The sequence below is a fragment of the Passer domesticus genome, chromosome 3 (genome assembly GCF_036417665.1).
Source record: "Passer domesticus isolate bPasDom1 chromosome 3, bPasDom1.hap1, whole genome shotgun sequence".
In the NCBI taxonomy this organism is placed as follows: domain Eukaryota; kingdom Metazoa; phylum Chordata; class Aves; order Passeriformes; family Passeridae; genus Passer; species Passer domesticus.
In genome coordinates this window covers 31915156-31941058 of record NC_087476.1, presented here as the reverse complement: position 1 = coordinate 31941058, position 25903 = coordinate 31915156, and the positions used below count along the sequence as shown (strand labels likewise).

The 25903-nt window shown below is 37.6% G+C and overlaps 1 protein-coding gene across 6 annotated transcripts in view; it reads right to left on the bottom strand.

The window, feature by feature from the left end:
* Positions 1-25903, bottom strand: part of MYO6 (myosin VI) — a 110508-nt gene that overhangs the window by 70714 nt on the left and 13891 nt on the right. For 2 of the 6 annotated variants that reach the window (XM_064412474.1, XM_064412475.1), the window contains exons 1-3: positions 22940-22959; positions 10200-10338; positions 4126-4195 (exon numbers count right to left, since the gene is read on the bottom strand). In XM_064412474.1, coding sequence (XP_064268544.1) covers positions 4126-4195; positions 10200-10338; positions 22940-22953 — 223 coding nt within the window. In that variant the 5' untranslated portion in view covers positions 22954-22959. Of the gene's footprint in view, positions 1-4125; positions 4196-10199; positions 10339-22939; positions 22962-25903 lie in introns of those variants that run through there. The other 4 variants (XR_010358350.1, XM_064412473.1, XM_064412477.1 and 1 more) reach the window with 4 other exon arrangements.

Here is a 25903-nt window from a genome sequence, read left to right as displayed (position 1 = left end):
AATAGATGAATATAAACATCTAATCTGGATCTGGAGGCAGCAACAGCAGCATCACAATACCAGGCACTAACCCATCCCTGCTTCAATTCTGAATTTTGTGAGTACTAGGCCTCCTCAGAGAAACTGTTCGGGGGAAAAAAAATGCTAACACACCAAAACCTACCTGTATTTTTCTCCTTTGTTCTTTAAGATAAAACACCTGAGCCAGAGATTAGCTCATTTGGTTAGAGCATGGTGCTACTAAAACCAATGTTGTGGGTTTGATCCCTGTGTAGGCTAATATTTATTTAAGAGCTGGACTCAATGATCATTGTGGGTCCTTTCCAGATCAGAACATTCTGTGATTCTGTAAGTGCTGAAATGTTACAGGGTGGTTGCACCCACAGAAAGGTTCAGACTGTAGAGGTTCAAATTCTGACAAAGCTGGTCCTTATTTTCAGCTACAAAGCACTGGAAAGTGTCAGCAGCCTTAATTATAGAGGTAATTTCCAGTTCCCCCTATAACACTGTAAAAAATATTTTCCCTAAACCAAATGAGGGCACTACTCATTACACAGCCTCTATTTTCAAATATGCTCAATCCTTTGTATCTCACTGCTTCAAATCAAAATGTACAACACTATTTTGTGTAGTGACAACTGACAGACTGCCACACTGATAAACCTCATAGTAATACAGTATAAAAATTTGTACACATCCAACTATAGATGGAGTAAGCACTGTACCATTAACATCTTTTCTTTTTAAGGAAAGACTGGACATGGCACTTTGTGCCACAGTCAAGTTGACACAGTAGTGTTAGTCAGAGGTTGGAGTCAGTGATCTCAGAGGTCTTTTCCAACCTAATTGGTTTTGTGATTCTGTAAGAGTAACCACTAGCTTGCACCTCACACAAGGGTCACATACACACCTCATCTATAATGACCAACAAAGTTGTTTTATGTTGAATTGACACCCTTTCTCAAGGGCTGCAGCAGCAAAAAAGTATTCTAACTTATTTACACAAATGTGCAAAAAGGGCTGTCAGTTTGTATGACCTAAAGTCAACCTGCCCAGCCACCTTGCCCCATAAAGATATCTAAGTTCAGTAAGCAGCTCTTAACATCTCTTTCAACATTCCTCCTGCTGAACCAAAATATACTGGCAAAGGAAAATGGGAGCTTCTCAGAAACATCTGTGGTTTTTTTTTTACCCTTCCTCCTGCAGTGGACTGAGGAGTGGAGGTGGCTCTGTTCCCTACTTATCTGCACTAGACTGGCCCGAAACAAAGTCAGGTTCACCAGCAAATTACAGCTTGCCTTTGGCTTGCATAGTTCTGCTGAATAACAGCCCTTCCCTCTATTACATGACTAAATACAGCTTTGTTTCAAATATCTGGAATCATTTACACTTCTCAAAGGACCTCGTAGCTTCTGGTTTGTTCAGAAGAAACCACCTTCCTCCACAAAACCCCTTGTGCTCATATTCCTGTGCTGGCAGAGGCACACAAGGCATGCTTTAGCTTTACCCTAGGTAAACTCTCCCTTTGGATCATAACAGCCTTGAAATTGTGGCTGTACACAACTCCTTCATGAAACAACAGGCTGGCCCCCATGCCCACAGTTCCTCCTCTGCCAGCATAGCAGACATGCATTCCCCCACAGTCACCGGGAGCTGCGGCAGCCAAGCACAGATACCCAGCGCTTCACTGCACAGCAGGACTTGTCCTCCCTTCCTCAGGCATTCTCAGTTCACGTGGCTGAGAAAATGGCACTGGGACCACAAATAACAAGTCTGCCTTCACCTCTTTTATTGGGGTCATCCCTAGAGAAAGATACATTAAAAGGAAATGGGCCAGAAACAGAAACTCCTGCTTGCTCTAATGAAAGTTGAAGTCTCCTTCTGGCCCTCTGTGTGCCTGGGAGGGGACAGCATAGTAAAAAATTAGCAAACTTCAAGTCATTTGGATCCTCAGTATTGAGATGAGAAATTATTACATAGTAATTGTCTATCAACACCCTTGACCATATCTTTGTAGGAACCTCTCTGCATTCGCAGTATTTTAAAGGAAGCAGTTAATCATCAACTTTTTATTAGGTTGCTTATCTCAAAAGCAAAGGACCCCAGATTTCCTTGTGTCCTCATTGCCCTCATAGCAATTAAAGCAGCTATACCTGCATACTCAGTGTGCAATAGGAGCTTGCTCCCCAAGGGAATTCCACCACCTCAAGACATAAAAACTAAGGCTTATGTCAGCAAATTCAAAATGCATCTTCTTTAGCAGAAATCCTTTAGAAGAGGCATCCATATCCAAAGGCAAAGGAAGTCATCAGAGGGAGAGAATTCTGAATATTCATATGGTCATGTCTAAATATAGCCAGTGTATATATGTGCATTTAGTTCTCCATATATTTACTTACACACACACATAGTTCACATAAGTGAAGTGAGGCACTAAAAACTAGAAAATGCCAATGCCAAATTTACTCACAGTGGCTCTCCTGGCCCATACTATGAAGCAGGGTTTCTATTGAAAATTATTTTATTGATTAATTGCAAGGCTCTGCATCTGTAGAACTGGGGGTTTTTTAACAGTCGTATCCAATACCCTGTCCTTTCAGAATTTTTTAGAACAGTTTTATAAGCACTCAATATAGTTGTTTTTCTTAGAAATCAATGATACCAAACACAAATGCTCTCTGACAGAGAAGGAAATTGAATTTGAGATTCACACATCCTTCAAATGAACTGCAACTTGTGAGCAGCAAGTTAGAATATACTGGAAAGTTAAAATAATGTTTGATACAGAAGGGTTTATTGAACAAAGGATTTTTAACTGTTATCTTCTCACGAAGCCAAAGAAAATATTTTCTTTGACTAACTTAGTTGAATAGTATTTTCTTGGAATCCCAAATTATTTCCATAATCTCATTCTAGATTTCAATTCCCTGACCAGGACACGGAGGTGTCAGGACATCTCAGTAAAATCATTGGGACAGATCCACAGATTAAGTGCATTTCCCTAACAATCACCATGGAGAGAGAATACAGATAACAGCTTTGAAAAGTTTGAACCCACATCCTTGTTGCAAAAATATAAGCAGCTGGGAGCAAGGCTACCAGCTTGGTTCTAACCACACTGCACCATCTAAGTCAGATCATAAGATTCAGATCTCATCTTTTTGTTTCTTATGGAGAAGCTGTAACAGCTGTATTTCCTGTCATGGGATGTAAATACTAAACCCTATTACAGGACAGGAACTGAGGTTACATCACCTAGACCAGACCCCTAGCCTCTATTTTAAACCAAGAACAATAGAAGGTATTTTTGGCCACTATTTTCAAAGTCTTCAGTATTTTCACCAAGCAGTAACACTACAGGAAATGTTGAAAAACTTGCCTTCATCAGTATTCAAGATAGGAGAGACTCTGTGATTTGTTTATAGAGTGCAGCAACAGCAAAATATTTAACGGTTGTCTAAAAGCTGATCACAGCACTCACTCAGCTTTCTCAGTATCCTCTCCCCTCTCCCCAGATTTGACAATTGTTTCCATCCACCTAACTATAAAATATTTAATAAAATAAAAGTCCTGCAGATCAACAGTGACATTTGTTACACAAGCTCACCTCAAAACTCCTTCTCCACCAGCACTCCTATATCCAATTCAAATCTGTCATTTTCAGTGGTCCTGATAGGTCCAGATTCCCATTCCCAGTTTTGGGAAGGTAATCTTAAAACTTATATTCCATTACTTCTACTTCCACAACAATGCTATCTGAGAAATTCCTTAAATGGAGGAAAATGCTATAGAAATACAGGCGCTGAGAAAGACACCAAGTCTTTTGTCACACTATAAAAAGTACAGTTACACCCCTAATGTTGAATGGAGTATTTCGGAAGTCAAACAACAGTTTTATATGGGAATTATGCATCCATTTCTCTAAAGTGTTCAAATGAAAACTAAAACCCACAATAAATTATATTTTAAATGGGCTTCCTTTAAGAAGTTTAAAGGACTAGCAAAGGTCATACATAAATTCAAACAAAGACAACAAGGAAGAAAGAGGAAACTTGTAAGGAAACAATATTCATTTCATTGCATATATTTTTTTTCAAATACATAAATTATTTTTAAATAACTTACAATTATCTTCCACATCCTTTTTGCTGTCCTCCTCTGCAGGAAACACTTGGTTGATAGCAGCCTGGAAAGTCTGTTAGATAAGAAACATTAACATTGTCAGAATTCCATAAAGTAGAAATATAGTTCAAAGACATCTCATGCAATCATACAAGTAAGTGCACTGTAATTGTGCACGATTTCAAATGAAGTCACCAGCTTTACACTTCAGAATTGGAAATTTTACTGAGTTACTAGATGCAGACAAAAAGTGCTGCATTTATATTACTACACTACATTATAAAAATGAATTCACTGTAATATATATTTTAGTGCAATAATATTTGATTTTCAGGTGAAAAATTGCATGTCATACTGTGCAATACAAAAAATAAGACTAAAAAAAGTAATGCAAAGGTAACAGCATTATAAATTACACACAATTTCCTCAGTTTTGCAAGGAAGAAAGAATAAAATGCAAATCATTAGTTCAGTCAAAGGACTGTGATGTCGTTATGATAGGCTGTTTTAAAATATTCCTACTTAAAATATTAATGTTCAATATATAACATCCACTGTATCACCAAATACTGTATCTTTGGTTATTGTTTTTTTGGGTTTTTTTCTTCAATAAATCAATACTAAAGTAAAACAAGACCTTCCTTCAACCCTTGTATTCCAGTTACACAAAACGACCATTTATCAAGTGTTCACATCCAACTGGAAAAACTCATAACAAAAGCATCATTGTTTCTTTTTTCATGTCCAGAAATCATAATTTATATTGCTGTAAAAAGGAAGGAAAAACATCCAAGCAAGCATGCATTACAGCATCTGCACAAAAATACCTATTGTACAAAGGAGATTTTTAATTACATTTTTTTTGTTTACTGTAGTAACAGCTCGTTTGAGCTAGCAATGAATGAACAAAACCCCTGTTGTACCAATTAAACACGACAGCCACCATGCCACTGCAGGCACAGGCTCCTTTTCCCCATGGAAATGGAGACAAGAAGTCTGGTCTAATATTTGAAAAGGCAACCAACTGGATCTAAAGAATGAACTTAATAAACAAACATGTTTGCTTGTTTAACATTGTAGTCAGCAAGGTAGTCCCATGAGAAACATCTCACAGGGAAATTTAGGAGAAAGACAGCAACTTGTTTCACATTTGCTTGAGCGCAACAGTATGAGAGGTCCTGGGGCTTATACCATCATTAACAGCCACAAATTGCAACTCTCTTTGAAGTGGGAGGAGTTAAAAATGTCTCAGAGCAGAACTAATTGCTGCCAGACGGAAAGCATTAAATCTACAAGATCCCTTCCCTACCAAGTTATCATAAAGTATGCAATTTGTAGCCATAATAAAATATATTTTGTCATCCCCTTATCAGGATCTAATGTAAAAAAATATGTACAAGATGTTTTCCTAAGGGAAACAAAGCTGCTCGATGACGTTGGAACATCAGAACATCCATCACACCAACTTCCTCCAAAATATTCTTTATCAGAGTTTGTGAGGGCCATGGAAGCCTTCAATGTCTACCTACCTCAGAAAGATGCCTGCTGCTATTCAGAGTTTTAGCAGGGCAGAGATTCACCACACCCTTTCCTCCCTCTCACAGCATTACTGTAACTACATATTATTATCATAATTTTCTCTACAAGTTTGTCAACAGTGAAGGTAAATCTTGTTCGACAAAGATGTATTGGAATATAACACTTCCCTACATGATCAGTTCCCTGTGCATGAAACAGTGGGAAAGTTTAAAAATATGACCAGCTTTACAAAAATATAACTTCACTTCTTGTTCTTGTCTGCTGATGTGTAAACCCATTAACCACTAACAAAGACAGGAGAGAATGAACACAATTCCCAGCTATTCTGTGAGACTGTTCATAAACTTCTGAACTTTAACATTTCTGGAGCTAAAGTCAGCCATGCTAGAACTATCCCAGAAGAGGAATGGCTTTTTCAATGTACTCACCACTAAACCTTCTGAGTCAAGAAAATTTAAAGGAAAAAAAAAGAAAACCAAAAAAAAAAAGATAATTCAGAAAATTCTTGCTTTTCTCCTATCTGAAAGTTAATGTTTTCCTGTTGGGCTTTTTTAGATAAGAACATAGGTATAGTTTCAACTGTGTCCAAAAAAAAAAAAAAATTCACGGCTGTACTTCAAATTTGGAATACTTTATGTAAAGTAAGGTACTTGTCATGTAGTATGACAGCTAGACGTGCACAGCTCCAAGTATTAAAATCTAGTAATTTAAACAGGAAATAAGATAGTAATCTAATATATCAATAAGAAAATATCCAAAGAAATTCTTTACTATATTGTCCCATTTTTTAATTTTTTAAACAATTGTTTTAAGGAAAAAACCCTTCAGATACTTGAGAGAAGACTTTTGCATTAATCATAACTTATCACAAGTATGTTTTAAGGGAGTGGAGAGTGTATTAATCTTATGAGACAATAAAATGGTTTTAGGAAGAAAAACAAGGTTTAGGGCATTCTGAAGGAGTTTTGTTTGTCGTCTTTGTAATGAAGCAACCCTTGAAATCCAATGGCAATCTTAACTATTCTCCCAGAAACTAGATGAGTGAAAAAAGATATCTTTCCATTCAAGCAGGATCTTCTTTCTACCATGTAATCCAATATGTGTAACCATGCCTTCCTTTATACCTTCCAAATACAGACAGGAGACATCCTTACTCTCAGCTTATTTCACAAACTAACTTACAGCAGTACAAACCATGTGTAAGACAGACAAGAGCATGTCCCACTTGTGCAAGTAAGTTGTGCTCACTGTTAAAAAAAAATTAACAAAAAAAACCCCTTAGCTTGAAGCCCTGAACTTTGAACATTCTGATCCTTACTTTCAAAGTACATTTATTCCTTTATACCTAGCTGAGAAAAATACCTTTCTGGTTATTCACAGCATACCAGAGCAGGTGGCCCATAAAGCCTTCCATGACCCTTCAGAAGTGGCACAGAACCATAAGGTGTCTCTCAGTCGATGGCAGCAGGAGTGTCACCGAGTGCCTGCAGCACCTCACACCTTCCCAGTGACTGCCAGAAACTCATGACTGCTGATGCTCTAAGTGCCTGCCCCCTACTCCTCAGTGCCCCATGGTGCCCAGAATAGCATCTCAAAGTGCAAGCCCTTCCAGTGCATCTCTTCCTAATCACTTTATTTACATTTGCTACCTCCAAGAAAAGAGTAAATTTCAAATTTCACACTCAACTGCCTTCTCCTTGTTTTAGCCTCGAAGAACAAAAGGATCCAAGATTACAAATCCCAGGGCATTCAGAAAAGAACACTTTAAGGAGAAATGAAAGCACAATACTAGCTGAGTTCAACAGCTGGTTCCCTCTCTACCTGTCTCCTTCCTTGTACCACCAGCATATCACTGCTGGTGGGCCATGGGCCAGGACTGCCAGCTCTGGTACAACCAATCCAGTCTGAAGCCCATTCTCAGGGCAGGACACCAGCTCTAGGTGTGACCCTGCTCATTAGCAAAGCACTCTCCAGTTTCTCTGGCTTTTTTTTTCCCTGGCATTTATTTTCCAGTCCTGGCTTTTATAAGCCTTGCAAGCCAATGATCTACTTTTTGGGAAGAGGTTCCCATCACGTAACACATGCATCCTCTGTTCCAGTAAAACACTCCTGCGGCTGGCTGTACTCTCCTTCGTGCAGGGCAGGCTGGGTGACTCAGATCCCCACCTCACTTAGACACACAGTTCTGCACAGAACTGTAAACACTTGGGGATGGGCTGTGGTGCCCAAAACTGCTACTGCTGGGGTTTAAGTGAATTGGTGTGTTGGACCTCCACAGAGCCTGAACTGGGTAACTTGGTTTCATAATGTGAAGCAACCTGCCACCACAATGGCTTCAGCTCCTCTGCCCCCCCTTCCACTGCTTGCTGCCATCCTGAAAACTTTCCACTTCTTCCAGTAGGATCTGTTCTCTGACCTGGTTTGGGATGTCACGCACAGCTCGGCAGGCGGAGCTGGGAGGGTGCCACTCTGCAGTGCCAGAGCTGGCCACGGATGGGGATGGGAGGGAGGGGTTGAAGACGCGGTGAAACTGCTGCCTTGCAGCATATACTGCAGTTATTGACAACAGTGTCATAAAAGGCAATAATGAAACACATGTATACACATTTCCTTTTCAGACTGTGACCTCTGGTAAGCTACCAGTGCCTATAGAGAATACGTATGACATGGTAATGACCCAGATTAAAAAATAATAATAAGCTACACTGCCAGGATATGTTTACAAGATCAGGTTACTCCTCTCCTCCCTGTAATTATCATGGGCAACTCCAGAGCTGCTGGATCATGCATTCTTGCTGAAGAGCACTGTTGAACTACCATTTTAAAGAAACAAAGTGATAATGAGTGTTAATGCTGACAACTTCAAATGAATGGTCTAAGCGCACAAGGACAAAGTCGTCTTAAAAAGTCAAAAAGCAATGAGAAATGTTTCTCTAAAAAGAAATCAATGACACCTTGAAATGACTGAGAAGGTAACCAAGAAAACTTTTTAGTCCACCTTTATTAATATATGGTTAATGAATTAAGTTTGATAGTTTAAAATATAGGACCATCATCTCTATTTAGACTGAGAAGTGTTTGTTCCCTTAGATGAATGAACATTAGGCTCTTAATTGATCTGCTTAATTTAAAACAGCCAACAGCAGAATAACAAACTCCCTAGACAAAAGAGATTTTTGTTGTTGTTGTTGAGAAAACCATGAAACAAACTATTTGTTTTTTAGGATCATTTTTTGGTTTTTTTGTTGTTTATTTTAAATTATTTATGGTCCCTGAAAGGAGCACATGTTAGAAATAAATAGTGACTCAGAAATATCATTATTATTGTTTCTGTTTCACTGTAAAGGCTTTTGCTCCTTATGGCATCAGGGCCATTGGGGAATATAAACAGAAACAGAAGTGGGGGTGGAATTTATTTAAATCATTTTAATATTAGCCATAGATTTGAAATATTTAACATCCTTGTCTGAATAATCTTGCTCCTCCTCAAACTGACAAACGAGTACTACTGCTACTACTAAACCTATACACTATCTCTCTCACTCAAAAATCAGTTGTTATACTTTGTATTTCTAAGGAAGGCAAAATCAACTTCCTCTCCAAGATGCACAAAAAATAACATTCCCCCAGAAGGAAGGACTGTTGCATAACCTTTTGACCTGTGACAAGGCATTCTCTCCTACTGCTGACATAAAAAAAAAAAGACAACAAAACACATTGTTGTTTTTTTTACATCCTTGAACATAAGAAAAACCAAAACTATTAGAAAGGGCACAATAATATATTCAAAAAGACTGAAACCACAACTTTTAAAGCAGTGCTAATCTTATTCTAGCTAGTACAACCCAGGAATCTGACCATTTGAATTAGCATAATTGATAGCTTCAAGGTACTTCCTGTAAAAACTGACATTTAGTTACGACATACTGAGTCTGAAAGATGTCATGATAAATCAAGCCATTGGAACACACTAATTAGGATGAATTATGTCTTCATTTTAAAAGTTACATTTATTTTGACTTTAATTTGATGTAGCAATTCCACAGGACTTTTTTTTTTGACATCATATTACTTTTCAAGGTACTTGAGTTAAGAGGATTCATCTCTCAGTCTTCATCAGCCTAATGGTGTCTAATCTTAGCCAGGGCCCAGCACACCCCTGTAGGACCCTTCCTATGCATGTAAGGAAAAAGAGAGAAGCTAATCTTAACAGCAGGCTCTTAATCAGTGTCTAATTAAGAAAAATAAAGCATCTGAATCAAATTACTACAGAGATCCAAACCTCTTCTCTTTCAAGAGTACATACTCAATGCACGTGCAGATAACTGACAAAGTAGGCACATCTCGTCAGTGTGAGTGATCCATTGCAATACAAGCTAAAGCTGAACAAAGATCCTTAGCCAAACTTAGAGCAGAAAACTGATTTTCCATCACCTTCAGGCTGTGTGCAGTTGAAGACAGGGGCAAAGACCTGGCCTACAGGTAAGGTGGTTTCTTTGTATGTTTTTTCTCTGTTCCTTTGTTTGTGACGCACTTACTTTGCCTTTCTGATTCAAAGGTTCAATAGTTAAGTTGTCAGGGCCGATGTCCACAATCATCCCCATCTGAAACCCATCAGTTGGGTGTGGAGCCCAAACGGGCTTCCCGTCTTCCATTGTGGGATCTATCCAGTATTTCCTGTAAGAAAAAATATAATTAAAATTAATCAAAACACTTTATATACAAACTGAATAAACCAACGGGATTTATGACATAGACTTCAGTTTATTATGTTTATTTCTATTATTCAGTATGAAAGGAGACAGCTGCTGTAGACTGGAGCCAGCCTTTCTCCAATTCGCAATGTTTTGCCTACAGAGGACACCCCTTGGACTTCACCATGGAGAAGACTGAAGACCAGAATCATTTTTTATAGGATTCACACACTGCTCCATGAAGCTCTTTATCCAGCCTCCTTAACTTGTGAACCAAGAAGGGAGTCTTATCTCATTATCAAAGTAGAAATGCAAGTTAGATTCAAAGCCAAGACTATATTAGGAGTGTGTATATATACATATATTGGTACACATGTAAAGATACACACATATATATGTACGTGCATGCAGTGGGTCATATGACTAATGGATACTTGTCTGTACTTGAGCTGGTGTACAAATATTTGTATTTTTGCAACAGCACACATTGAGGCATGTGAGCAGAAATCCAGTCTCTTGACATTTGAGATAAATGAATGTGTTCATTCTTTTTGTGTGACTGAGCATATGGCTTTCAAATAACCCACAAATATATTTGGTCTTGATTTATCATCCTGCAAGTCTTTTAAGGGCTGACCCTCCTGATACTATAACATTACAGGTCTTTCTCTTAAGGAACTTTATTTTCTATTAAAAAATGACATGAAAATTGCTCTGAAATAATTTTGATCTGCAAGTGAAAAAGATGCAAAGGCCAATATATTCAAACCTTATGCTCCTCAAGTTATACATCTAAATAAGATCCCAATTAAAAGGGAGTACTTGATTGCATGCAATACTCATTGAGCTAACCAGGAAAATTGCCAAGGTTGGCACACTCTGAATGCCTAATGGTGCCATTTTAAATATGCTGAATTGGTCCCTTTCTTAGTGGCTTTTTTGTTGTTGTTGTTGCTGGTTTAGTTTTGGTTTCTTTTAAACCTACTTTATAGTCCTTACCCTAATAAGAATAGACTCAGCTTAAAAGGCTCACTTCTCCTTGCTGTCCCTTACTCCCCTCCAAAACTCATTCACATACTAAACTGACATGTTTTAGTGATTCCAAAATTTGCAAAAAGTGATCTCATACCACCAAGGTGTAACTCGCCTCTCTCAGCATGAAAAAAATGAGCTTGCCAAGCAGCAAAGAAAGCACTGGCAACAAACTCCAGAATTCCAGGGAAAGCCCAGGAAAGTGTCCCACATTTTTCTCTTCCCATATCTGAAGGAAAAAGCAGATCCAAAATTTCTCACGAACAATGAAGGCTACTGATCCCTTTGCCATGATCAGCAGCCAGGAAAAGGAGTGATTGGCCCACCAGAAAGCTGTACAACTAGAAGCAGAAAACAACATCTTTGCCCTCAGAGGATCTGTCAGCACATGCTGCACATAACCTGCTTTTTACTGCCTCCAAGGACAGGTTAGAAAAGTTTGAAAGGAAGGAAAAGGCTGGCTGTGATCTCCTTGAGAATGCTGCTGGTTTTAGTTAACAGCAAGCTGTCTTATTCCTTGGCAACTTTAATGTGAAATATTGATGAAAACTTGTGATTTACTATTCTGCCATGAACAGAACATAGTAACTTCTTTTAACTACACACAGGAAGTTATGTTCTAAAACCTCCAGTGTCACATTCTATTTACTTCCACCTTTCGCCACAGCACATGAACTCTACAAAACAGCATCTTCATCGTGTGTTGCCACCACTATATGATAAATCCTGTAAACAACATCTGTATTCACTCACAACTGGCTGTTGGCCATTTTTCTTTATTTTATGATACTGAAAAAGGAATTTTTTTTCCAGACAGATCTTACCTCTAGATCCAACTGCCATCGTGGGCACAGTTGCTAAACAGCTGAGTTTATTTCTGGATATAACCAAGCCTTCATTTCTCCACAAACCTATCATTTGCTTTTAAAATGCTAGTTCAAAATAGTAGTTAAACGATATGTCACACAACCACTAAAAACAAGGCTCTCTTTTACACTCCAAGTAGCATGGTCAGGGCTCTGGACACAACCATGTTGCATGAGAAACAAACCCTAAAATTACTGCCAAAACTCTGGCAAAAGTTTGGCAGTAATTTTAAGTAAAAAGGAATCCAACCTCCCCAGTTCACATCCAGATGCTTCTGCTTTGTTCACTGACAGGGCTTTTTGCATTCTTACATATTCTTAAGACAACTTCATTCTTCATTTATAAATTATAACAGAGGAGTGTCACAAGCTGAAAAAAATCCTCTTGAAGGACAGAGCAGTGGTTGAATTCAGCCACCACTAGGAAATGCAAGTTTAAGAAAAGTACCCAAGACTTTGCAAACATCAAAGATACCACTGGATTAAAGGAATCTAAAGACAAGTGAGTCAGTTATTAATGGGACAATTAATTTTAATAAATACAGTCTTTTAGCTGAGTAACCAATTGTAACATTTTGGGTTTAATACTCCATCTCTGTCAGCTGGGACTCTGGCAGGGAGCACACTGAAATTGGATATCAAAACGTACCAGGTATTATCTGCTCTATTATTTACACCCCCATTGATGTATTGTGCCGTTGCCTTGAGACAGGTGCAGGAAGCCAATCCCTGAACAAGCTCTTGAATAGCCAGTTTATAGACCAGCATTTTACAGTGAACAGAAACTACCAGTGGGAACAAACTTTTTTTCCCGATACGAATCCATCTAAATCCAATCTATGCACAGTCCATCACACTGCTAAAAGAGCACATAATTTCTGAAAACAATGAAAGCAACAAGACTCATGCCCATGCTAAAAGCTCTAAGGCAACAAATTTGATAGCAACACCATGAAACACAAGCAGTAAGCTGAACGATGCTTCCAAAAAAGGAGACGAAATAATTTATCATGCATATTTGTATATATGCATGATAATATCTTAATTGTGGAGACCAAAATGATCCAGCAATAAAACCAATTAATGCACTTAACATGCATTAATTGGTTTTATTGCTGGATCATTTTGGTCTCCACAATTAAGATATCTCCAAAATGAAGAGAACTTGCAAAGGTTATGCTTGAAACTGGGAAGCCAGGTGCCCTTTTCTCTTTCTACATAGAAAGACCTCGGGGGTACTGGAGTTTTTCTCTCTCTTCAGCACAAGAGAGATAGTAATAAAATAAGCCTTTGCCTGAAGCTGGTAAACTTAATAGCTCTTCCTTCAAATGTCAGATTTTATTTCTTCATAATTGGTACGCAGTAATAGACTTTTCCTTAATTATCAATAAGAGTACTTATCAAATTCAGCACAGGCTAAACTCTAGAACTAGTGTTCAAACAACTTGCAAGACAAATCACTGCCCAGATTCCAAGAAAAAACACCCACCAATACTTCTGTAACTTTTTTCCTACACTATTAATCCCCCTTTTGGAGAATGTTTAATGACTTTTTTTTCTCAAAAAGTTATCTACACAACACATTGAGTGTAGGAAACAACTAAGAATTTCTCAGTTGAAAGTTAACACACTATCCTCCTCCCACTTCTTTTTACCTAAGTAGTATTGATTTTAAAAGAATGTAATACAACTACATTTGGGTGTTATAGACTGTTTAAAAGGAAATCAAATCCTACCATCTGGTGAAAGAATACTAGAAAGGAAAAATATACTAATGCAATTTTAAACTTGTTGCCAGAGCCCAGAGGCATGCATTTGCATGATCTGATCCTACTTACTATCCTATGAACAGTCTGCTATACCAAGGCACTGTACTGATTGCTCAATTAACTAATTAAAACAAATGAAAAATTAGACTTCATTAAACAACAAACAGTAACTCACTAAAATGGCTAAGTCCAAGGAAAATAAACTAATTAAAATACGTATAGTAGTAAATTATCATTGTAAAACACAGGGTTTTTTTCATATTAAAACCACATTGCATTTATGTTTTTAAGAGCTGCCCAAAATTCTGCTGATTACAGCAGGCACACGAGACTGCTCTGGTAAAGGTTCTATAAACACAGAGAAGAGACTAGACAGAGAAAAACATTCATACATAGTGGTACCTTACTGTCAGACAAATTATTTTTGCAACCTTAGTTTACTGCTCAACTGAAACTTCTCCAAATCAAAGCTCAGGCAGCATGCAGCATTCTACTGCAGGTGACACAGTATTTCAAATGAACTGCAGCTATAGTAGAGATTTATTTTTATTTGAACTAATTACAATACAGTTATAGCTCCATTGTTTAACTGAGTATTAAACTGATACCATTTTTATTCTTTACTCTTCCAATTTACTGCAAAACTCTGCTCTAACACATTCTAGTTTATCCACGTCACACTGCAGCTTTTTCATACATAAAATAACTTCAGCAAAGTAACTCTGCGACACAGGGACTTCTGCCAAACTGGACAATATAGCACAGCCCAGAAGTACCTTCAAAACCAACTTGCTTTGAAAATCTTAACTCCAACTTTTTAATTGTCACTACCTTTTGTAGATGTATGCATGTAAAACAAAGAGTAATCACTTCACATCTGAGAATTACTAGATAAAAATTTCTTTTAAAGCTGCCTCCTCTGGCTGCTTGATACAACTCGAGCACAACAGCTGATGAAATTATTCTCATAGCATGCTCATTTTCTTATTTGTGTATTTGCATGTATCTGCATGTTTTCAATACTGAGCAGCAGAAACTGATTTCTGTAGTATTTCCAGATGAACCACTCTTTTGTATTTGTATTAACTTGTATTTAACATGCACATAGGAAATGCCTTCTCTGCTGTTGTGTTTACTAGTCAATAAGAAAAGATAAGACAGTCCCTCATGCTTTAAGCAAAGGAGGAAAGCTTATTTTCTCTACACTAAACATGGCAATTCCCAATCAGTAAAACACAACTGCAATACTCCATATCATTTCTGAAAATACCTTTGTCTGGAACATCCATGCTCCTGGAAGAACAAATTTTTAGGAGCAGAAGAAGGGGCGTGGTAGGATCAGGATTAGCCAAAGACCTGTACAGCTTCCTCTAAACCATCTCACCTTCCTGTGTGTTAACTGCTGCTTGAGCCATTTCACCCCAGCTGCCCTCCTGGTCTTGCTCCCTGCTCTGTCTGTTCCCCTCCTGACCACCTTGAGAAGTTCTGATGCAGGCAGGAGATGGTCTGAGCAAGAACATGTACTTTGAAAAAAAAACCCACACTACTTTATCTGCAAATATTTAAATGGCTATTGCATCAAAATAAGCTGTTAAAAGGAAGGAATTCTATTAATGGTAGGAAGCTTCCCCCACAGCAGCTGAATTTCATGTATGGTACCATCCTGAAAATGAGGTGATACAAGCATTGCCCAAGAACCCTCAGTTTTGAAATACATGTATTTTATGCTTTTTCAAATGCGTGATATTGAATCAATCAGCACTTGTGAATGTCTATGCACCTTTAATATAACAAAAATGTAGCCCATTAAAAAAGCACCTATTGTAGGAAGCTTATCCAAAATAATTTGTACATCAACTGAACAGATTTCTGAAAGGTCAAGAGTCTTTCAGGTGTTGCTTACTAAGTGCAAAATTCTCAGTATTGTCAATAAAAATAAACCTCACATGGACAAGGAAATCTGCTATTGGAGGTTACAGGGAAGCTTCAAAAAAATCCAGAGGAAGGAGAGTTTAAGGCAATTTTAACAAACATACCAACTCTGCAGATGTGGCAGAGGAAATGAGCCCACAAGAGAGGCTGGACAAGTGATCTGAAAAGATCACTTGTGGTACACCAGCAGAGGACAAACAGCAAACATTCTGAAATGTTTGAAATGTAACAAGTGAGAAGATGACAAGGAGTGGGGAAGATGGAAGATCAAATGAGACTTAGCAAAGGAAGACAGCAACATATATGTCATGTTAACTAGCAAATATTTGTCCAATTTAACTACTGTTGTACAAGACCAAGATGAATTTTGTACAGCTGGTAAGTTTGTAAAATTCTAACCACAGAGGTTGTGGTCTTTTGACTATGAACCTGATAAATTATAACTCAGTTTGTCTTAGAATCAAGATCTGATTATTTCCTCTGCAATTCCTGCTCTTCTGACAGCTTTTTAAGTTACCGTTCTCTCAAAAACATTATTCTTATTTTAGTTCCTACTAAGAAAATAGAGAGGTCTTTGTCCCAGTTCTTGTTCATTAAAATAACCTAAGTTATTTTCTTCCTGACAAACCAAGAATTAAGTATGCCAAGGGGACCTGCATAAGCACTTTCAACCAACAGCAATGCCTGCTCCAGTAATAGCAACAAACAGAAAGGAAAAGTAGCAAAACACAAAACACAGTATCAAATTTGAGCAGCAATGTTAAAATTAAAGAAAAGGCTCCTTAGATATTGTCTGGACACCACTTCAGAAGCATTACAAAAGAGAAATGAGGACTAGAAAAAACAAATTAACAAGGCTATAAAAACACTTTTGAAAGAGGTTGTTCAACTTCACGCTTTCAGGCTTTGCAAGTCAGCCCTAGTGAAACCAGCAAGGCAGAAGTCACCAAACAGACAAAGGCATCAAAGAAAAATCAAAAGTATCTTAAGCCATCTCATCATATATAAAGAACACATAGGATGCACTCCTGCAGATCTAGCTGGAGTAGTTCAAGCAGACAAGGTGAACTCTGGAATTAACTATCTCCATGGCAGTAGTGGTGCTGTATAGCACTGGCAGCAGTGCTCAAGAATAATGGCTTAAATCATATTCCATAAGTAGCCTCAACAAGGTCAAGTAACTTCAAAACCCCTTCAGGTATCACTTTAACAGTATATTTGTTTATATCCTCATGTGCCACTTTTCCCAAGTGTAAACATGAGAAAAAGCAAATACTTCTTGAAGGTTGAGGATGACTCTCTCTAAGCTAATGCACTTTAAATTCTCCTCCGGTTATGTCATTTTTCAGCCTTCCCCACCCATTCATCTTCTACATCTCATACTCTCCTACTGTCAAATTAGAGTGCCCTGTTTCCCCACCCAGCATGTGCTGCTGCCAAGCTATTGCTCATCTTCAGGTGACCTAATACAAGACCTGATACGTTTATTCTCTTTTAAGCCTATGCTCCCAACAGTCTCTCTTTGAGCTTCGTATACAAGGCAAAACAAAAGCAACCAATTGGCCTAAGTCTACCAAATACAAGGGGCCTCACCTCCAGCACAAAAAGTAGAAAATCTAATTATGCAAATAAAAAAAAAAAAAACAAACCACTAAGAAAGTCCTTAATTTGATTCACAAATACTTCAAAGGAAATGGATCACTTAAAAATATTGGTTATTTATCATATAAATACCACTGGCTTCCATAATCTGGACTGCAGAAGCTGACCATTATGGTAAGCAATCAGGACACCAGAATTTTAATCCTCTGTAGACCACAATCAATGCTAGCAAAAGCACATCTTGGTGCAGACAGCAGGGCCTTGTACCAGTTAAAGCAAGCATATATTGCATTTTATACCAGCTTTTGTCCAGCTGATTCAAAAAGAGGCTGAGGCAGACTGAATCCCAGTAATTTATTTCTAACTCATGTGAACACAGATAAACCCAAAAAAAGCTCATATCCTCCATACAAAAAAAATCAGAATATTCCTAACCACCAATTTAAGGGGGGGAAACCCAAACCAAACAGAAAAACATAAACCACAAAACAAATCCCACTTTTGACTGGGGGATTTTGAATTTTTGTTAATTCATCAGCAATTCAAGAACTCTGCACAACTTAAATATTTTTTCAGAAAAATACTTGAAGTAGAAAGCCTACACTACCTAGTGACAACACCATCTATTTTATACTTTTAGATGAGTGATGCTAAGCCCTTGACATTCAAGCAGCTCTACAATTCCAGCAGAGAAAGTCAAGAGCTGAATCATAAGCCAGAGCCTATCAGTAACTTGGTTCTTTATGGCTGCCTCCGTGAATAATTCAGAAATACCCCAAGGGCTCCTGAGGGTGACCAACACACCTCTGACCTCTTCTCTGAACCCATGTCTTGTCAAGTTTTGAACTTCAGCTATATAACCCTCTTGCTGCAAAATAATCAAATGAAACGAGATAAATATAGAAATAAGCAACCAACCAACCTGCACTGAGTTTTATCAGTTTGATAAATACATATGTATAAATAACTGAACAGAGACACATTTGCCTGGTAAGTTTTTTTAATGTACAACTGTAAAGAACATTGCCAAACTCCTGGTATCAGTGTAAATTGGACTGATATTTTAGAAAACTAAGAATACATACTCAGCCAGGAGCCAAGTCAAATCAAATAAACTAAGCACTTCAGATGGCAGCATCAAAGGGTGCTAGAGGATGTGCAGGAAACCTCAGATGCTTGATCTCAAACCAATACAAAGAGCCTGGGCAGGGAAAAAATATATTTGTACTTTCTGACTTACTACCAATATAACAAACAGCAAATAAATCAGATGTTTTCAAATGGTACTACTTTGATTTGGCCACTTTATTAGAGGAGAAAACACTAGAAACTAATGACAATCAGCATCTGTGAATTAACAGGTATAATCCAGGAACTGTTTATTGCCATCCCTCACTGTACAGAATCCATAACTCTTTCAAGACAGAATTAGTTCCTAAAAACACTTACATTACCTGTTTCAAACTCCTTTTCCTCTCTCTGTATCAGCTTGTACTTATTACAAAAAGTATGGGTGTATTTTATAGGCAATGAGCTGAAACACAGACAATCTGCTATGGACCAGTGAACTCAGGAGAAACTCTCCCTTCAGAAACATGCAACTAAAAAAAGAAGATTCTTGTCAAAATCTACTCAAATATTGTATATATATATATATATATATATATATATATATATATATATATATATATAAATAAATAAATTGAACCTGTTGCCAAGTTCACAGATCACATCGATAACAGTAATTCTGAGGGAGGTGACTGAAAGCTTTCTCTTAACATAAAGGATCATGAGAGTCATTTAAGACAATTTTAATAGCAAAGACAAGAAAGCTACTCCAAGAAATGACATGTTATGTCAGCAACTCCTTTGTTTCCTTGGAAAGATGAGTATAATGGGCCCATTCCTATGAGAAAAAAAAAACAGTAATTACAACAAAATATAAAGATAATTTACATCATCTCAATCTCAAAAAAATTTTCTGTTATATATGATTTAGGAATAAAATGCACTTAAAACCCATAAAAATTTTCAAAGGGCTAGAACATCTCTCCTATGAAGAAAGGCTGAGAGAGTAGGGGGTGTTCAGAATAAAGAAGAGAGAGCTCCAGGAAAGACTTTATGGTGGCCTTTCCATAAATGAAGGAAGCCTCTAAGATGGAGAGAGACATTCTATCAAGGTCCCTAGTAACAGGACAAGGGACAACAGTTTTAAACTGAAAAAGGATAGATATAGACTGGATGTAAAAAATAAATTCTTTGCAATGAGGCTGGCCTGAAGAAGCTGTGAATGCTCCATCCCTGGAAACCTTCAAGGTCAGGTTGAATGGAGCTTTGAACAACCTAGTGAGGACAGAGGGGTAAGACTTGATCTCTTTAAAGGTCCTTTCCAACTCAAACCATTCTGTGACTCTAAAATAACTTCAAATTCTTGTAGTGTTCACAAATACTTTGTATTTTCACAGAAGGCCAAGTACTGTAAAGACTTGGCATCTGGCAGCAACAAACCAGACAAAATCTGCTATTAGCACTGACAGGATCTTGGCAGCAGAGAAAACTGCAGGCCATAACAACTTCCACATTAGCCACATCCTGACCACAGCTCAACTCTCATTTTTTGGCAAGACACTGCTCTCTACAAGGTTTAAGAAAGTTCTAGGCATCCCTAAACCTTGGTACAGGGTCATGCAGATTATAGACTCTGGACTAATCTTTGCCCAGATTTTGCCACAGCCAAAGACAAACAGATTGTTTTTCTCACTACTGATTCAGAATCTCAAATGGACTGAGGCAGCTGCGTAGCCCCAGTACTTTTATGAACCATGAGTTACAAGAAATCCAGCTCAAGAACATCACATTCACTTCTTGTTCAGAAAATGGTTAGAAGATTGAGATCAAAGTCCAACTGCATTTCACCAACTGATTTTAATCTCAGATAGATTACCTGAATGTTACTGCCAATCCCCATCATGTATAAAATGTTATTTATTAATCTAACATTCATGCTGCAAGAAAGTGCATCCCTGCTCAAGATTCTGTTAAAGTCAACAAAGAGTAAAAATTACCAAGCAAAAACACAACAAAAATGGTTATAAATGTTCTGCCCAAGTGTTACAAGAAACCAGGCTTAGCCAAATGCATATTTTAGAAGAAGCCTGGGATAGCTTTAAGGTTTTCAATAGCAGATGTCGTTGGGCAGGCAACAGAGCAAACACACTCTCATTGCACAGGCAAGCAAAGAGAACCACCCCTGGGGCTGCGAACAGGCACACACAGTCTCAATGCATCTGATGTGAAAGTAAACTGAAAACAATTTATGCAGAATCACAGCTCCCAGGACCAGCCCTTAAGCGTAATTACAAATTCTATACAGAAGCTCATGCAGAGGACAAACCACCACAGTCACATGATAAGATCAGCCTATTTATTTTGGCAAAGAAGCAAGAAGTGAGTTAAGGAAAGCCTTTAGTCAGGGTGTAAATTCAGACACAAAAGATGCAGCTCAGGTGTTTTTAAATTCAAAACTTCCTGAACAATTTCAGCTGGGAGAATGAGCATGGTCATGCTGCCACTGCTATTTCCCAATTGGGGTCAGCAGCTCAAAGCATTTATTTGTGGCACTTGAGCCTTCATTTCAGACCATGCAAAATATTTTATACAAAAGATGAATCTCAGAGGGTAGGAAACTCATCTAAGAAATAAAACCAGGTCACCAAGTCCTGCCCATGCAGTCTTTATTTAATTCAGATGCAATGGTTTCAATCTAGATGTTCAAGAACTGTCAATCCAGTGATAATCTGATGGTTAGATATTTTTAAGGCAGTAGTGGATCTAAGATCAGACAACAAAGTGAAGCTCTGATAAATAAAACACATTGCAATTATCATGGGCACTTTTCTCTTTTTCAATTACATGGATATTTAGTTTAAGTTTCATTTTCCTCTCTTAACAAATATCCAATAATTTAACATTGCGGTGGGATTAAGAGCATATAACAATAATTTTCACCTCAGAAACAAAATGATAAATGAAAACACCTATATTATTTTCAGCTCTAAGTAACACACTTCTTTCATTTTCTTGCTTTTTAGTCCTCCCTACAATATTTTTTAATTAAACTGAACATACTGTAGGGCAAACAAAATATGATGCATTCAAAATCAAAGACATCTTATAGAAGACTTGAATGGTCAATTTAAGATATTTCTGGTTTGGATTTTTTTTTCTTTTTTACTAATTGTAAAGATTTTAACAATAACCATTGTGTCAATAAAAGGAGAATTTCAGGAACAGAGAGCATATTTATTTGCACTTTTTTTTCCAAGTCATTACTTTCCCTGACATAAATCTGAATGACAAGTTTTAAACTCAATGGATACACCTCTGTTAGCAAATAACAGTACAATAGGAGAACGTGCATAACAGGGAAACAGCAGCACCGAGGGACCAGTGCCCATACTCTGCACATCTGGGCAGTTTTACTAATTCTAGTTTGTACCACATATTTCTAGTCTGGTCCCCCTGACTGAATATGAATTCACAGCTGCAGACTATCAGGTGTTTGTCTAAGGAGCATCTTCCAGGTTGGTTTCATCCAAACAGGATCCAGTTCGGTGCCTGGGCTTGCAGTGCCATAAATGCAGGCAACCAGGAGGTTCAGTACAACAGTAAACTCCTAAAATGAACTAAAACACTAAGGGAGACACACCTCTACTCGTTCTTTATCCAGCTGCTGATGGTTACCAGCATGAGAAAAGACTCTTGCTCTAACATAGTGACAAACCAACTTACAGTACTTTCCCCCCTTTTTTATCTGCACTTCAGCTTTATTGCCTTTTTTATCTAGGCTTTATTCTTTAATACTGGGCATGAGTGATCATATAATATCTAGCTACCAACCACACATCATCACTTAACCAGGAAAACCAGCCTTAAACAAAGATAGTTATTTTAAGTAACATAAACTATGTTTTTCTTCCTTCTTTCCTCCTCGAGGACAGACTATTGCTACTACAACCCAAAAATTTTGCCTTAGACCTCCAATGTTCAATGCTTTAAATTTATGCTTCTTAGAGTTCAAACACCCCCTAAGCACAAGTTCCACCCTTTAGAGCTTATATAGTTGTAGTGATCTCGCCCTCTAAACACAAAATATGATTAAAATTATCTTTAGTTCCACCTCAGTTGTCCCAAGATGCTTTGGCAGTCGCCATCCTGCAAGACCCCCACAGGCAGCTCTCCCCAGCCCACCCAGGGACACTGCACCCCAAGTGCCTGTCAAGCAGCCCTGTCCCCACCTGCGGAAGGACACACGGAGTTACTGTTGTCTAATCAAACAGGTCTCAAAGTAAAACATTACTTGCATGCTCATCTAGTAACTCACCACTGGCTCCCCATCCGATGATGCTGTGGACTGGAAATGTGGAAGCAACAGCAACAGGAATGCGAGTACATCCTGTTCCTGCACGTTTCGACATAACCCTGTTCAGCAGTCCAAACAAAGGCTTGTACTTACTCAGCCTACAAATAACTTTAATCAGTGTGTTTTGTCTAAAACTGGGGTATAGATCCCTCTCTCTGGTAACTAATTTTACTGCTGCCTGTCAGACAGGAGAGATTTGAATTAGGGCTTTAAGTCAAAAGCACAGCTAGCACTTGCAATTGCGCAGACCTAACCATGTGAAAAAATTTCTGCTCCTGTTCCAACATCACATTATAAAAAGTAAACTTTTATTTCATTTATGGACAATATATAAAACACAAATCCAAATTGTTTCAAAACCACACTGAAAGATACTATTAAAAATACTCTCAAACGGAGTGCAAAAGGCTCACACACAGAAGCTTATAGTTCCCAAATACAAGACTAGTGCAATGTTAACTCTTCCCCACAAAACCACAGGTACCACCACCAAAAAAATCCAAGTAAAGATCTCTCATCCCTCTGCCAGGATAAGGGGTACCCAGGATAAGAGTCACATTTCCCATTTCTTAGTGTCCTTCCTCCCAACACAGGCAATACAAGTCCCAGCAACAACAGAAAAATATCTCTGCCAACATGTATGATCTGTACTTCTAAGCAATTCTTTACCACAAGGGTGGGGAGCTGCTGAAACAGGTTGCCCAGAGAACTTGTGGATGCCCCATCCTGAAAGTGTGGCTTTGAACAACCTGGTCAAGTGAAACGTGTCCCTGCCCATGGCAAGGGGGATTGGAACTAGATGAGCTTTAAGGTTCCTTCCAACCCAAACCATTCTATGATTCTGTGTTAAAAATAAACAAAGTAAGTCTGAATGAACTTTGAATTACAGGTAGACTCAAGGAGCATACAATCCTTTTGTAGACATAAAAGTTTCCCTTTATTAAAAACAAAATATTTGATACAGCAATACAGTCATGTCCAAAACATGAATAAAATTTTCAAGATTCAGGTTTAAAACTCAGACCTTCCCAAACCCAATGTTTTTTTCCACAGCTTAGAAAATTTTGTTCAGCAAGTGTTCTTATCTTCCCAACTGATATCAGCTACAACATTAAAAAAAAAAAAAGAAAGAAAAAGAAAAAAAAATAAAATAAGTCTAAAATACATATAAGCATGGCCTGAATTATTTGGACACAACCTAACTTCTGATATTCAAGGCCAATTTAGAAAATCATTACTTTGATCATCAGAAAATAAATACAATTTTTTAACATTTCAAAAAGAAGAATGTACATATAGTATTTACCAAACAACTGTATTTTTGGTTCTTGTGTTTGTGCAACATAAAGGGAAAAAAAGGAAAATGTAACAGAACGTCCATCAGCAAACCTTCTGGAACTTACTACCAAAGTTTCCTTGAGCTATTTCATGTCAAGGATGGTTCACATTCATTGTGTTTCTCAACTGTTAAAGTAGGGCACTTTTTGTAGATCACAGAGATATGGCCCAAATAAAATTTAGGATTTAAATAATACTCCTCTAGAACAGTTAAAAATAACTGCTGGTTTGGCAGCCCCTGAAGATGAGATTAAGAAAAAGTAATATTTCAAAGACCCCACACGTATTAAATTTATGACAGAAATTTAGGAGAATGGTGCTCAGCAGAAATTGCAGGGGGTCCACAAATCAAAGACTAAATGATTTTTAATGGACAAAACTGACATCACAGGTTCAAACCATATCTCAGCTACATGCCTACATATACCACAGGCTGTCAATAGACTCAATATCAAAACCATCAAGAAAGGTAATCAAATGGATTTGCCTATATGAGTGAGGAGCACCAGAAAGCATCAAACAGACACTTCCACTCAGTACTTTTATCTAACTGCCATTCTTGAAGAAATTTCTAATTCTCTCAACACTAATTCCAAGAAACAGGCACAACCCAATTTAATGCCATCTGCTATAAATCACTAGGATTCACCCAGGTGACTCAAGAGGGAAACCCAAATTTAATTAGATAATTTCAGATCAATTGCTATGAAATCCAGGGGTTTTGTTATTTGGTACATTTAAACCTATTATCCAGTTAATCAATTAGAGAAGAGGATAACGTGCAATAGTTCTTAAGCATGCTTCAAAGATATTTAAATCTTCTTATATTTTTTCTTTTAATTCTAACAACTTCTGTGATCAAAAGCAGCATGTTTAAAGCCTTCCTCAAATTCTAGAGCAATCTAAATCAATAGTTTAGTTTCACAATCCTTCCCACTGAAAATACATTATTACTAATTTCTAACCTCAAAAACACATTCCTTTGTTCTTCCAAGGTTAAGGCAAGACATCTCCTTGCACAACTTTCCTCTAAATGCTCAGCACCAGCCACACAAAAATTCTATCTGGTTTTAAACAACTCTTTGCCAAATAAAAAAACAGTAAGGGTCATGTAATGACAGGTTAAGTACATGTAATATTTACATGGAAAACAAACTATAGAATACTTCAATCTAGCAGAAAAAGCTGTAATACTCAGCCAGTGGAAACAGAGACCACATAGACTAGAAACAGAAACTATTTTAAACACAATTTTGAAAATGTTTTGGAGAATTACTTTAACCACTTACACAGATTTTAAAGTAAGACTATTTTTTTCTTTCTATTTTAATATTTCTCTGCCTGATTTACAAGTTTTCACACCTAGTCTGCAAAGCAATTTTTTGGGTTTTTTTCACTATACACACAGACACAGCCAAAGGTAAGCACTAACGCCTTCTGACAAAAACACTTGAGAACCAGGCAGATTTCTGGCTGGCTTCAGCATTTACAGATATTCCATGGACTCAGAAATGCTAATGATGTCAATAAAAAAGCCTAGAAAACAGGTCAAAAAGTCACATGCAAAGTCCTCAGGTCAAAAACATT